General features: G+C 40.2%; 1 protein-coding gene across 1 annotated transcript in view; it reads left to right on the top strand.

The window, feature by feature from the left end:
- Positions 1-207: 207 nt before the first annotated feature.
- LOC141774884 (matrix-remodeling-associated protein 5) overlaps positions 208-14754 on the top strand; it is a 48122-nt gene continuing 33575 nt past the window's right edge. The window contains exons 1-3 of the mRNA XM_074647686.1: positions 208-786; positions 9537-9647; positions 10751-10887. Of these exons, the coding sequence (XP_074503787.1) occupies positions 9576-9647; positions 10751-10887 (209 nt within the window). The 5' untranslated portion in view covers positions 208-786; positions 9537-9575. The remainder of the gene's footprint in view (positions 787-9536; positions 9648-10750; positions 10888-14754) is intronic.

Here is a 14754-nt window from a genome sequence, read left to right on the forward strand (position 1 = left end):
ACTTTTGCAAAGTACATGTCAGCGTGTGTGTGTAGCTGCCGGCACTGGCTCCGTATCAATAGGCAGATTATTAGGCTATAATTGGCTAATCTGTATTCAAAAGCTGTAATGTACCTCAAGAGGGAGAAGAGGGAGGTGGAGAGTTGGAAAGGTGAAAGCGGGTGAAGAGAAAAACAGGCAGAGAGGGAAAAGAGGTAGAGAGAGAGGAGGTGAAAAAGAAAGACACACAGAGGAGTGAGGAAAGTGAGAAAACAGTGAAAAAGGAAAGGAAAGTTATAATGCGTCCACCAGGATTGCCTGTGTGAAATGGAACTTGAGAGTCTCAGAGAGCGAAGGATAGTTAAAGCAGAGAAAGGAGATGAATGGAGGAGGTGAAGGAAGGAAAATAGGTGTAGGAGGGGATGGAGAAGCAGCATTCCTGACCGCACAGTTACAGAACAGGACGAGAAAGAAGTTAATCTGAAATCCAGATGCCTTAAGGACCAGCAGAGGGTCAAACTAACGCACGCGCACACACACACACACACACACACACACACACACACACACACACACACACACAGAGAGAAAGCGCTCCATCCCCTCTCCTGCTCTCTCGTTCACAGACCTCGGGAGCTCATGGCTTAAACATCCACAGGACTAAAACATCAATTGGATACTTTTTTAAGCCTGTTTTTCTTGTAAAACTCTGACTTTCCAGCCTGCAGTGAAAACTAAAGGACTTGTTTTGAGTTCTAGTTAGTACTTCAACTGTTTATTCTCTCCCCCTTCTGGAGGAATTTCCAGGTGAGTTTCTTGCAGTTTTGATAATGAGAAGTTGCTAAATGCTCCCAGATGGAAAAGTAACTTTAACAGGGGCTGTTGTTTGTGTTAAAGTTTGTTAGTTTTCTGTGCAGATCTCTGGTTTTAATACGTTTGCATAGATTGGGTGTCATTTTCAACAGTTAATCAAGAGAAGTTGATGTATGGCTGATGACTAATTGTCCTCATTTAAAAGTGTCAGTTAAATAACTTGAGGTTATGTCATAAGGTTGCAAAAGTGACAGTTTTAGAGCCATATTTATCTTTGCAACATCAAGGAATGCCATCTCACTTTGAAATCTGATTTCATACTGACAGATGTTGGTGTCACAGTAACTCATCAGCTGATTGACTTGTGTTAAGTAGAATTAGCAAGATACAGTCCAGTGCTGTTTATGTTGATCTATTGAGCAACTCTTTGCCCACAACGAATGGGAAACTCTTACTTTTCATGCTTTTTGGACCTATTGTAACTTATTTTTGCCCACCACCCACCACCAAAAAAGGCTGCCCAAGATTCCCATATGATTATGTTCAAAGAGCATCTGAAGTTGCAAATATTTATACTTGATATACTGTGTGCAAAGACGTAGAAATCTCTGTCAAACAGTCTGTTTCTGGGAGAGTTTGTTTACTATAACCAGGTCCTTTGGCGAAGTACATTTCAATCATATTTGTACCAATGAGCACTTCAGGCAAACAGACGCTCTCTATAAATAAGTATTTATTAGCTACACGCTGCTTTGTTTTACTGACTGAAGGGGACCAGCTCCAGCTTTCAGTAATAATAAGCAACAGACAAAAAGAAAGCTCGCTAGACTTTGCCTAGACAGTACAAAGTATTTTAGATTTGCTTAAAAGCCACCTGAGCTTCTCTCCGTGCCAACGCAGCAAGCATGCTAAAACTTTGAGAGATTTACAGCCAATACTTGGAAAGGAACTCTCAAAGGAATCTGAATAGTTGAAGCGATTAATTAACATCCAGTCAGAGGATTTTGTATTTCATCCCACATATTCAGTGTAAGTGAAAACTTATAACGTCCATAAATAAAATAGACTTCTAAAACCAAAGTGGACTCTGTTTACCCTCAGAAGTCTCAAAAGAATATGAAAAAGTCATATATAATAAATTCAAATAAATCCCCATAAGTCCGACGTGGATGAAGTGACTATTATATAACTCCCCTGAATATTTTTAATATAAATGTTCAAATACTAATGTTTGTCAATTATAAAACATAGCTGTTCAACTTGCTAAATAACCTTCTGGAGACAAGGTTGGTATGCGATAGCGACGCCCCACACACATTTTGTTGAAAGAGATTTCTGAATGTGTATGGCAGCGCATAATATGACAGACTTTCATGAAAACATGTGGGAATCATATTGTAGTCCTCTCTTGACATGTGTTATCTTGAATAGAGCAGCTGTGACTTGGCTGGCAGTCAGCGTAATGTTTTTGACATAAAGATGTATTGGCCTCACTCAGACATTCTTAAAGGAATACACCATGAATTAAGGAGACTGGTTTGGCTTTTGATCTGTTTGAAGAGATTAAGACACCACATTTCGCCAAGAGTGGTTGACCGTTGGTGCTGCATGCTAGCTTTAGCCACGCTCAGTCGCTTTGGACGACTTCAAAACAAAACATATGGTAATGTTTTTCCTTACTGCAATTATTACTCGATTAGACTAATGCATTTGAGGCTGTGAGATATAGTACGTCTTGCTCATGTTAGGAAACTGTGTAGCTGACTCTCAATTACCAGCCCTTTCTCCTTGAAATTTTCCCATACAACTGACCTACATTCTCAATTAAGTTTGGAGGGAAACGTATTTTGTTGTGGATTACGTTTGTCTTTGACGTATTACATATAGTCCACGGAAGGCTGCAGCAAGTGACGTAGTACAATGAGCGACGCGCAGAGCAGGTGACGTAGTATATTGATTGACCTGGTATAATAACAAGTATAACAAGCAAGAAAGTCCACTACAGACGGGTGGGAGGGGTTGTGGATGGGTCAAACAAACCCAGGTCTTTCCCCCAGGAGACCACTGTTTGTGTCCCGTGTGAAGCTAAAAGTCAACGTTCACTTACGTAGGCATTTTAAGCCAAACCATGACAGGAGACTTTGACCAATCAAAGGTCAATTCAGAGAGAGAGCGTTCATATTGGCTGTGCTATGTGTCATGTGACCGGAACTTGGCGTTCCTTCAACAGATTTTACAATGGCGGCGGCGTCACTAACTTTCTCATTTTACAGCTAAACCGTGCACTACAAGATGATTCTGAAAACATCTGAGGAGAGAAATAGGCATTACAGTAGCAGAATATTGATTCATATTTGATCAGCGCTGCCTAGTTTGACCGTTTGGTCGGAGTTTGTGAATGATTGACAGCTGGCTCTCATAGACGGCAGATGGACAGCAGACCTCAGATCAGCTCTGACTGCTTGTTTATATTAATATATAATATTTTTTTTTAATCATATTTGCTCCAATCTCGCCTACTTCAGCTTTAACCTGGCTACTACCCACAGGTTAGCATAACATCCTATACTCACCACCATCATTGCAGACATAGTCGACACAAGCACCGCACTGGAAACAGCTCCAACAATGAGGCCAAGGAAATACAAGGCCATGTTGCTTTCCCTTTTAAACTATCTACATTTAGGATCCAGAACCCTGTCTTCTTTAATCGTGAGTTGAGCATGTTGTCTCTTTTGTTTCCCAGGCCATCCCTATAATCCCTAAACAATTTGCTATGAAAATATGACTGCCAGCTGTTTTAATTAAAGCTTTTGACAGTGGCAACACTACCTGTTCAGTTTATCAAATGCAATTTCTTGTAATGTTAAGATGCTAGGCGCCAAAGACCATTTAGCTCCATTGTACTGGGTTGTGTTTAGAAGATAACCCTCAATTTGCAAAAACTCTCACAAGACTTGTTGCTCGACGTTCTATCATAACCTTAACCATTCAAGGTCAAAGCCTAGCCTTAACTATTCAAGGTCAATGCCTAATTTTAACTATTCAAGATCAATGCCTAACCTTAACTATTCAAGGTCAATGCCTAACCTTAACTATTCAAGGTCAATGCCTAACCTTAACTATTCAAGGTCAATGCCTAACTTTAACTATTAGAGATCAATGCCGAACCTTAATCATTCAAGGTCAATGCCTAACCTTAACTATTCAAGGTCAATGCCTAACCTTAACTATTCAAGGTCAATGCCTAACCTTAACCATTCAAGGTCAATGCCTAACCTTAGCTATACAAGGTAAATGCCTAACCTTAATCATTCAATGTCAATGCCTAACCGTAACTATTTTAGGTCAATGTCTAACCTTAACTATTCAAGGTCAATGCCTAACCTTAACCATTCAAGGTCAATGCCTAACCTTAACTATTCAAGGTCAATGCCTAACCTTAATCATTCAAGGTCAATGCCTAACCTTAACTATTTGAGGTCAATGTCTAACCTTGATCATTCGAGGTCAATGCCTAACCTTAACCATTTGAGGTCAATGCCTAACCTTAACCATTCGAGGTCAATGCCTAACCTTAACAATCTCATGAGAATTTCCCCAGTTTGTTGGTTCCCTTCTAGCCATTACCATTAAAAGGAACTGGCTTTTTTTAACCTGGCTACTATACCTGGTAGCATAACATCCTATACCTAGTCTACTCATCATTGCAGATGTAGTAGACACAAGCACGAATCTAGAAAGTTGGCTCCAACAATGAGGCCAAGGAAATATAAAGCTATGTTGCTTCCCAGGCTATCCCACTAGCTCTTCAGTTTATCAAATGTAATTTCTTGTGACATTAATATGCTAAGCCATTTAGCTCCAGTGTACTGAGGAGGTGGCACAAGTCTAAGGAGATCTCAAACCTTTGGCCGGTGAAACCAAAACTAAATAAATGGTTAGAAACCACAAGATATAAGTGGAAAATATCTGCTTTTTGTTTGTTTATATTGCAAGTTACTTATGAGACAGTTTCAGGTTTCTTCTCAAAGTAAACTTCCACATCAACTACATTGAGTTTTTCAACTTTTTACTACCAACATATCCTTTTGTTTTTGCTGCACATAATTCTCTTATCATATTGTATTCTAACGATTTAGATTAAGACCAGTGATCTACTGGGAGGGTTTCTACAGTACATTCTGTACTACAAGTTCTGCCCATCCTTCATTCATTACATTTTTATTTTTTTGCTCCTTTACTTTCTCTTCGTGACAGCATGCCATTGACTCCTTGCATAGTTCAGTCACTGATCATATTTAAAAGTACACCACAGAAGATGATTGTACGATGGAAAGAAAGACCATATAGAAAGAAACAAAGGATTGTAGGATGAATGTTGGCAGGACTTAGAGTAGAACCACTATGTGCCAGTGAGCATATGATTTTGATAAGCAGGAGGTCGGACAGTGTAATGCTCTAGCTCTTTCACTGGAAGTACTTTATCTCTGTCAGGTGAGAGTCTGGGAGGGGTACTAAGTGATTTCATTTTACGGGGAAACCCTTTTCTCATCTCCTCAACTCTCCTCATCTGTTTCCTCTTTCTCTACTCTCCTACCTCCGTTCCCTTCCTTTCTACTATTTTTTACCCTTTCATCTCATTTATGGTGTACGGTCATAGACCTGCTCTATATATAAAGCGTCTTGAGATAACTTCTGTTGTGATTTGATGCTATACAAAAATAAATTGATTTGATTTGATTTGATTTGATTTCCTTTCCTGTCCTCTCTCTGTCTCCAAAGTGCTAACACAGGAGAGCTGTTAAAGCCATTAAGGGAGAGCAGGAGCATAGAACTAGCTGGCTGACAGGGTTTACCTGTGATCATCATGACCCACAATACTGGAGACTGATTGAGTGGACAACTTTATTGTTCTGTAAAGTCAAGGTAGAAGCTGTTGCAGCCAGGTTTTAGCCTTACCTGACACATATAAGTGAGGGTTGCTGAACAGCTGTGTGTAACACCTAATAAAATGCATCCAATATCCTTTCAACATGTCATTTAAATTATAGAACTCATAACCAGATTTACACAGACAATATGGGACGTTCATTGAGAGCCATAGGTATAGTATATGCTATGTCCAATGTCTGATACTGGCTTTTTAACAATGTTAAGCATGAATTTTTAAGATCTTTGACACAAGGTGGCAAAGTCATTACAGAGCTTAGGGCACGCGTTCAAGTTCAATTCACGTTCACGTTCAATTTTCTGCAAAAGCAAGCTCTAAAAACCCCTCTGTACAATACCTGCCAAGTTACCTACCAAATATCAGACTGACAAAGTTGGCTACTAGCTAAGATTTCGATAGCAATTTGCAGCTAAAGAACCCGATATGTTTCTCAGGAGTTGGTAAAGGCCAAAAACAGAGCTAAAGGAGAATGAATATTGGACTGGAAGGTGATAATATGTCAATGTTGTGTTTCCAGCTAATTTTTGCTTCCTCCAATTGGCTGATTCAGTTAATGCAGGTTAGCTTTTTTCAGATATTTCAACTGCATTTCATGTTCATCTGCTAATGAAGACCGTGAGATATAGCTGAAAGCTCTAGACAAAGCTAGTAAGTGGACCTTGAATTAAGATTTTAGGAATATCACTCAGTTGGTCCTCTACTTTTCATCTAGTGCCATCATCAGGTCAAAATTTGGTTAACTTTGGTTTATGACCAAATATTTGTAAAACTAATGACACCCTCAGCTTTACTGTGTCCTTAATGCTAATTAACAAATGTTAGCATGCTAACATGCAAAACTAAGATTGAGAACATGGTGAACATTATACTAATACATTAGCATGTTAGCAAGCCAATGTTAGCATTTAGCTCAAAGCCCTTCTGTGCCTAATTGCAGCCCCACAAAGCTGCAAGCATGCCTCTAGACTCAAGTGTTGTTGTAATGTCAACCTAGACAATAATGTAAAACACAGTAGGCTAAATATGATTCCCATTCACTCTGACATCATCACAGTCATACTACAAAGCCAACACATCCTTGGCTTCCGCCTTGTAGACGGTCGTGTCTAGAAGGTATCACCCAATTTGCAAAACTCTTTTGAGATGGTTAGGGTTAGGCATTGACCTCGAATAGTTAAGTTAGGCATTGACCTCGAATGGTTAGGGTTAGGCATTGACCTTGAATGTTTAAGGTTAGGAAAGGTCATCGGGCAGTGAATCTCGCAAGAGCTTTTTGCAAGTTTTTGCAAGTTTTCCCAAGTTGGGGGTTACCTTCTAGACACGACCCTTGTAGACCAAAGCACTAAACAAGTAACATGAGTTTCTCTACATTGAGAATGTTACATTTACTCTTCTTCTCACCAGTTGTCACTTGTTATATTATGATGATAATATTTCTGTTGAAAACAATTAATTCGATATGAACGGTCACCACTGAAATCAACGGAGCGCCTGACTGACCTCTATGGAGTTAATGTGTTTATCAGATACGGACGAAGCATTAATATCCATAGCACATCATGATCCAGGTCAAACTTTAGGGCACTTTCCTCCTGTCTTCCTGTCACAAATGTCACACACACACACACACACACACACACACACACACACACACACACACACACACACACACACAACACACACACACACACACACACACACACACACACACACACACACACACACACACACAGCTGTTAGGTGAATTAGCCTCCCTGTGAGGAGAGAGCACAGAGATACTGAAGTGGAAACCAGAAACCTCAAACTGGCCTCTAATGACTTCAAAATATGTGTGTTGTTTGGTTCTACCAGGGAATTCTTCTCTTTCTCTCCCTTCACCCATTTCTTCTCTCTCTCCCTTCTGAGTTTATTAACACATCAGACAGTGTGTATGTGTGTGCGCGCACATGCGTGTACTTGTACAGCTATCTTTGTGGGGACCAATAACAGTTTTAGACCTTCAGAGTGAGGACATTTTTGGAAAGTGTACACTTTGGCCGGTCCTCACCTTTGGACAGACCTTCAAAGGCCTGTTTGAGGGTTCAGACTTGGTTTTAAGGTTCAGGATTGAATTCGGTTTAGGTTAGGGTAAGGGTTAGGGTAAGGGTAAGGGTCAGGCATTTAGTTGTGATGGTTAAGGTTAGGGTAAGGGGTTAGGGTCAGGCATTTAGTTGTGATGGTTAAGGTTAGGGTAAGGGTTAGGGTAAGGGTTAGGGTAAGGGTAAGGGTTAGGTTAAGGGTAAAGGTTAGGGTCAGGCATTTAATTGTGATGGTTAAGGTTAGGGTAAGAGGCTAGGGAATGCATTATGTCAATGTGTGTCCTCACAAAGATGCTGTTGTGTCTGTCAGCTATGTGTGTGTGTGTGTGGTTGTATGTAATTGGTATGTTATGCCCTCAAAGGAGCCTGTTAACATTTAAACCAGCGTAGTGATTGCCAAACCACCTGGCACTGTAGCAAACCACAACTGCCAATGTTAGGTGGTTATTTTCTACCGTCTATTGTTTTTATTTGAGAGTGACTTTGAGTCATCAATCCCTAATGCCGACAGATGATGTGTCTATTGTGTGTCTTCAAATATACACGTATTCCTAGTTTTGAACATGATTATGTTGGATTAGAGAGCATTTACACTGTCTCTGCTGAGTCCCCCAAGGAAAGGTGTATTGGAGACGGGCAGGATCTAATAGTGTGTTCAAACCTCTCTGATGTGTTTTATCAACCTTGAGGGTGAATAGTTTGGTATTAGGAGAGCTGCTACAGTTGTCAACTAACTCAGCCATGGAGATTTTTTCTCACAGCTCTTACTTTCTCTGTCTTTCTAATGCTATCACCTGAGTTTTCTTTCTCGAAATTTTCTTTCTTTCTTTCTTTCTTTCTTTCTTTCTTTCTTTCTTTCTTTCTTTTTTTCATTCTTTCTTTTTTTCCTCATCTAACATTTTTGGTTGTGCCAGCTTGGGCATGTGTAATGTGGTTATGAATGTACTCCATTTTGCATATCATTATATTAATTTTCTCTTTCATCATTTCTAGCCGAAGCTAAAAACAAAATCGGAGAATTTGTTATTGCCGTTTCAAGAACTCATCTGGTGTCAAAAGTCAAAAGATGAAGTATCAGCTGAATATGTATGCATGCATAAATGTGTACAGTATGTCAGTATGTCCATGCACTAAAAGCTATGCTACTACGGCACTGTGCTTGTGAATGTGGCTTATTTTGATAATACAAGTAATAGCTATATAAAGATAGATAGTTTACTTGCAAAATAGTAACAGGAACAGAGGAAATATTAACAATCTGATCTAGACCTGCTGTATATGACAAATGTCATGAGCTAACTTCTGTTCTCATTTGGTGCCATATAAACATCCTAAACGTCATAAACATAACTTACAAAACAAAACCCCGGTCTCAAACAAGGACCCCTGGTTGAAAGTCCTGTGTTTGTTGGACCCATCCGCCTCCCCACCATAAGCAGTCTCTCTCACCTTTTATTCTACGTCACTAGCTCTGAGCGTAGCATATTTACGCGGATGCATTTACATTGCAGTCAGTAAAGACTACATGGTGTATAAATGGCATCGGGAAAGCAAGAATGGCATTCTTATTGCACGCTATTACCTCGCACATTATCGTGTCATTCATACGCCTTTTCGTGCGCCTTTTTGTATAACTCCTATGTTATGTTTCTAATGTTTAGTTTCTGTTGACATAAATATGTGCATCTAAATCACTTCATTCCTTCCTGCAGGTGTATTAATGACGTGAGCGGTCAGACAGCCATCCAGTCATGGCGCTGTGGTGGTGCGGGTTGGCTGCAGCGTGGTTTCCCCTGCTCTTCTCATCACTGCTCTGGCAAACGGTATATCTTCAGAAGCTCTCAACTTCTTACAGCCAGTGGTTAGTCGCTTAAAGACGACCTATTATGTTTATTTGCAGGTGCATACTTGTATTTTGGGTTTCTACTAGAACATGTTTACATGCTTTAATGTTCAAAAAACGCTTTATTTTTCTCATCGCATCTCTTTTCACCCTCTGTATCAAAAAAAAACCTTTTCCGAAAATCCCAGTCTGCTCTGATTGGTCAGCTGACCCTCTCTGTTGTGATTGGTTAATGGAACCAAACTTTTCAGACTCCACTCCAGCTATACTGTAACTACGTTTGTTTGAGGGCCTGCCAAACTAGCCGCTAGGCAGGTTATATGCAAATGTGTTACTTGGTGACATCACCACATTACGGAAGAAAAGGCGGGACTTCAAGCAAAGCAGTTCAGGTGCAGTGTTTCTGTCTTTTGGCATTGACTTTGGGCTTTGTAACTTTGCAGACCTTTTACATGCTCAAAAAACTAGATAACACACTAAAGGAAATGGAAAAAGCACAAAAGCATAATAGGTCCTCTTTAAGTCAGTAAAGCTTTACCGATAAAGTAACTTACAACGTGACACTCAATGTACAAAAAAGAGTCAGCAAAATATGTAGATTCATTAGGATAACATTCAGTTTCCAATCAAAAGCCACAGGCATTATTAAGTTTGCTAAAGTTATAAGGCTGACGGAGGGTGAAAAACACAACATAAGGATATAAAGTATATTTCCTAAAACTACAGTTTTTCTAAGAAAATCTTTAATTTATCTTGATGGAATTGAGCACAGGAGGGCACAATGTTAATACCCCTGGTCTATTTTATATAAGCCTAAAGTGGAGTTGTCAGAATTGATTTCTATCCAAACTGTCAGTGCCTACACAGGTCTGAACTCATCTGTTTGCTTCTCCTTCTCTTATCTCATCTTTTCTGAATTTCTGAATTTGCATCTGCTGTTCACTGCTTTCTCATACTTCCCTTATCATATCTTCCCTCATTTACTTCTCTGCTCTCTCTTTTGTGTCATTCCCAACTTCCTCCATCTGATTGCTTCCTGTTGTTGACCTTTCCTCTGATCTTATCGGCCTTTTCTTCCTGTAGATCTCCCCCATACATGCCATCCCATCCTGCCCACGGAGCTGTAGCTGTCCGGGCGTTAAAGAGGTCCACTGTACTTTCAGACACCTCGCCACCATACCAAAAACCTTTCCTAAAGACACAGAGAGGCTCAACCTCGGGTAAGACTCAATCATCATGCATAAACACACAGAAGCATTGAGACATTGTTGTCAATGGCAGCCCGTGGGGAAGAAAACTAAACACTCTACAGGAAGTAGTGTGGAATGTGGAGTAGGTGATTTGTCAGAGAAGTGTTTTCTTTGGCTAACAAATGATCAACACTGCCTCTAATAACTCACAAACCAAAATGCTGAAGCAAGTGCTTTTTGGTTGTCGAGGCTGTTCTTTTGAGATCACTTTTTCATGTCATGGATCCAACAGAGGAATTACTCTCTTGCTTTAGAGGGTTGGATCATGAAAACATATTGCTGCTTGCCATCGGTTTATCAGATGTCATCCTTTTTTTTTTTTTAGAGGGGTAGTGGTGGGGTACAGGGGGTAGATGCCACATAGAAGTGGTGTACATCATCTGAAAGCTGGGAACCTGAAGATTAATTTGAGATGCAGCTCAGCACTGTGTCAAGTTGTTCTAGTCATAAATCAGAAATAAATATGACAGAATAAATAAAAAAAAATTGGAAAGTATATAAGGGCTGAGAACATTATGATCAATGTATATGATGGCCATTCCCATGATCTATTATGTCTCATAAATTGTTGCAGCAATTTTGGGTTGATACCATTTGTTACACAGATTTTGGTGCTGAATTTAACCATTTTCTACCACTGGAGTATGACAGAAATTATCAATAATTTCTCCAAAATACCACATTAACACACCAAGACCTTGAGGAACACCATAGAAGAGGACATGCTGTGATTTGGGATAAAAAAAACTTTTGACATTTGGAGATTTCTGCAAGAATTACATTTTTCAGTGATTGGATAGTGAGCACTTCTGTTCTGGAAACTGCTCAGCCATCCATCCATCCTCTGAATGCTCTAGGTCTCTAGTCTGATCCATCCATCCTCTGAATGCTCTAGGTCTCTAGTTTGATCCATCCATCCTCTGAATGCTCTAGGTCTCTAGTATGATCCATCCATCCTCTGAATGCTCTAGGTCTCTGGTCTGATCCATCCATCCTCTGAATGCTCTAGGTCTCTAGTCTGATCCATCCATCCTCTGAATGTTCTAGGTCTCTAGTTTGTGGCTATAAAGTTTCACGAGGCTGTGATTATCCTAGAGGTCACCACAGGTCATTTTATACAGTAAGGTCAAGTTTTAAAAAAATGGTCTCACTACAATGAAATGGCTTCTATGGGGGCTAACATCATCATTTCGATCCACAAGAGTGTCAGCTATCCAGTGATACCCAATTTATGTAATTCCTGTTTGTGGACCCCAGTATGCAGAAATATTTAAATACATCATTTAGAATAGGCGAAAATAACACATTTGTACTGCATGCAAAAAACTGCATGTGATTATCATAAAGTGGGCATGTCTGTAAAGGGGAGACTCGTGGGTACCCATAGAACTCATTTACATTCACATCTCTCTCCTCACCAAAATTTTGCGTAACTTCATAGCGATGTTTTGCGTTCTTCCCGACAAGCTAACATAACACGGTTGGTACCAATGGAGTCCTTAGATTCGATATGATACCAGATATCTTCTTGTTCGTCAGAGTGTTAAGGGGTTAAGAACAAAAGAAGCCAGTTTTACCACAAAGAGAGCAGTCTCATCCGTCAGATAATCAGCACGTAGCCCATGGTGCATTTAATTTAACAATAGAAGATAAGGGCTTAGCACCAGCATGTGGTACTGAACTGACTCCAGATAAATCTCCAAATCACTTACATGTGGACGGAGCTTTCACTGCCCTCCAGCACAGTGGAGAAATAGCCCAGTCACTGTTATTTATTTCATATTTACATGGCAAACTACTTGGCGAGCAGCAGCCAGAGCAACACTATTGTTCACAGGAGGGTTTCCATTCGCATGTGGGGCTCTATTGTGGTAACAGCTATCACTGAGTTTCATGTGCATTACATTTGTGCTTAGAGTAGCTCTCCAGGGCTTCACAATTGGATGTGATAAAGCATTTCAGTAGGTAAACGGTCACAAAAGTTACAATGCGGTGCCAAGCTACAGTCCTCAGGAGGTAAACTGTCTCCATATGCGCTGCTGGGAACAGTACTGTGAGAGCTATCAGTGAATTCCAGATCATCTTGGTCTTGAACCAAAACAAAATGCACACTATACTGTTTTATATAGCCAGCATTACACTGCTGGGACTATATTAGGAAGGGCATGGCAGCAGCAAGCATTATATTATTATTAAATTACACCACCCCCTTCAGGTCAAATTGAATAAAGTAATAGATTTCTACAACTATAGAGAATTCTTGCCTTTGTTTTATGGATCTGATCTAACCATTGTAAAGACATATTGCAGGAAACACCCCTAAAACATGTATGGCACATATAACCAGACACATGGAATATAATTTATCATTGCACCACATAATAATCCAAAAAGTTACAAAAATGGACACTACATTATTTCCACAGTAGAGGCTGATTCCAAGTTTCTGACTTCCTCCTATTGACCAAGCTCTAGACTCCTCTCCCAAACAGAGACTGTCCAATCATATCTTAGGGTGCTTTCACATCTAACCCCTTTGGTTTGGTTTAAACAAATTCAGGTCTGTTTGCTCAGTTTTTATGGTCCATGTGGCTCAAATGGTTCAAAGCTGTCAATCAAACCCTGGTGCAGACCAAACAACCGAACCGAGACCGCTTGTTAAGCTGCTTCCAAGCGGACTCTGATGCGGTTCGCTTGTGGTGTGAAAGCAAACCAACCAACCGCAGGATTATGTGATTTTAGCATGATTTCAATAGCTAAACTACTATAAATCCATCTGATGATCGTGAAATCTGTTCAGGAAGCGATCTTATAAGTTATCTGTATTCTCTAAATTGAGGAGTACAGATTTAAGTGCCTTTGATATTTAGCATTGTGACTGAGATTTTTAGGAGTACATCGCAAGGTTTTTTGTTCTGGCTGGTTAACTGTGGTTACTTTTGTGGAGTTTGTTTTTGGTGGATGTTGGAAGAGAGCACTATTTGGCCAAGAAATTAAGTTTGCAAACCCATTTATTTGAGCTTTAATAAGCATGTGCTTTGGAGAGTATAGCTGCATTAGTTCGGAGGAGCCATACATCCCCTCTGAAGGCTGAAGTGGTTGATCTCAACAGGAGACTAATCAGTTTGTTGTTTTCACCCAGGGTGTTTTCACATTTGGTACGACTGATCCGTACCGTGCCCGAGTACGATTGCCCTCCCTCTCCGTTCAGCTTTCACATCAGTAAAGTTGTTCTGTACCCGAGTACACTTGCGTCATCAGCCACGTGTATTTGTTTATGTTGAGATCAGCTGTTATTAGTGACGGAGCATCGTAAAACACTTCATTCAAACTGGACAGAAACAAAATAAAACTCACCTAAATCGTCGTCGTTACTCTTTCAAACAATCACCAACTCTGGTTTGATCGAAATAAACTCTTATTTCACCCAGTTTGATGTGAAAATATGCCGACTCTACATAATGTTTTTCTCCCCGCTGTCTCTCTCTCTACCCGCTGAGCAGCTCTCGTTCTTCAGAGGTAGACCATTAAACTAGCTAAATAAAATAACAAACATCACCTACTATTGTTTATATTTTAAGGAACATCTCGCCGGCCTTCCTGCTTTATCACCCACAGCAGTGCAGTTCAGAGGATGAGATCGGCGCATGCTGCACGCAGATACAGATTTCGGAGGAGACCGGCGGCGTTGAATAAAGTCTGCCCTTTCACAACTACTCGCTGACTGCTAAAGTTACTCGCGTTAAATAGCGGTCCACTTCCGTGTTTCGGTACGGTTGGCTCCCACACCTGATGCGAACCGTACCCGAGTACACATGAACCGTACCTTTTCAAAAG

Source organism: Sebastes fasciatus, chromosome 10 (genome assembly GCF_043250625.1).
Source record: "Sebastes fasciatus isolate fSebFas1 chromosome 10, fSebFas1.pri, whole genome shotgun sequence".
Taxonomy (NCBI): Eukaryota; Metazoa; Chordata; class Actinopteri; order Perciformes; family Sebastidae; genus Sebastes; species Sebastes fasciatus.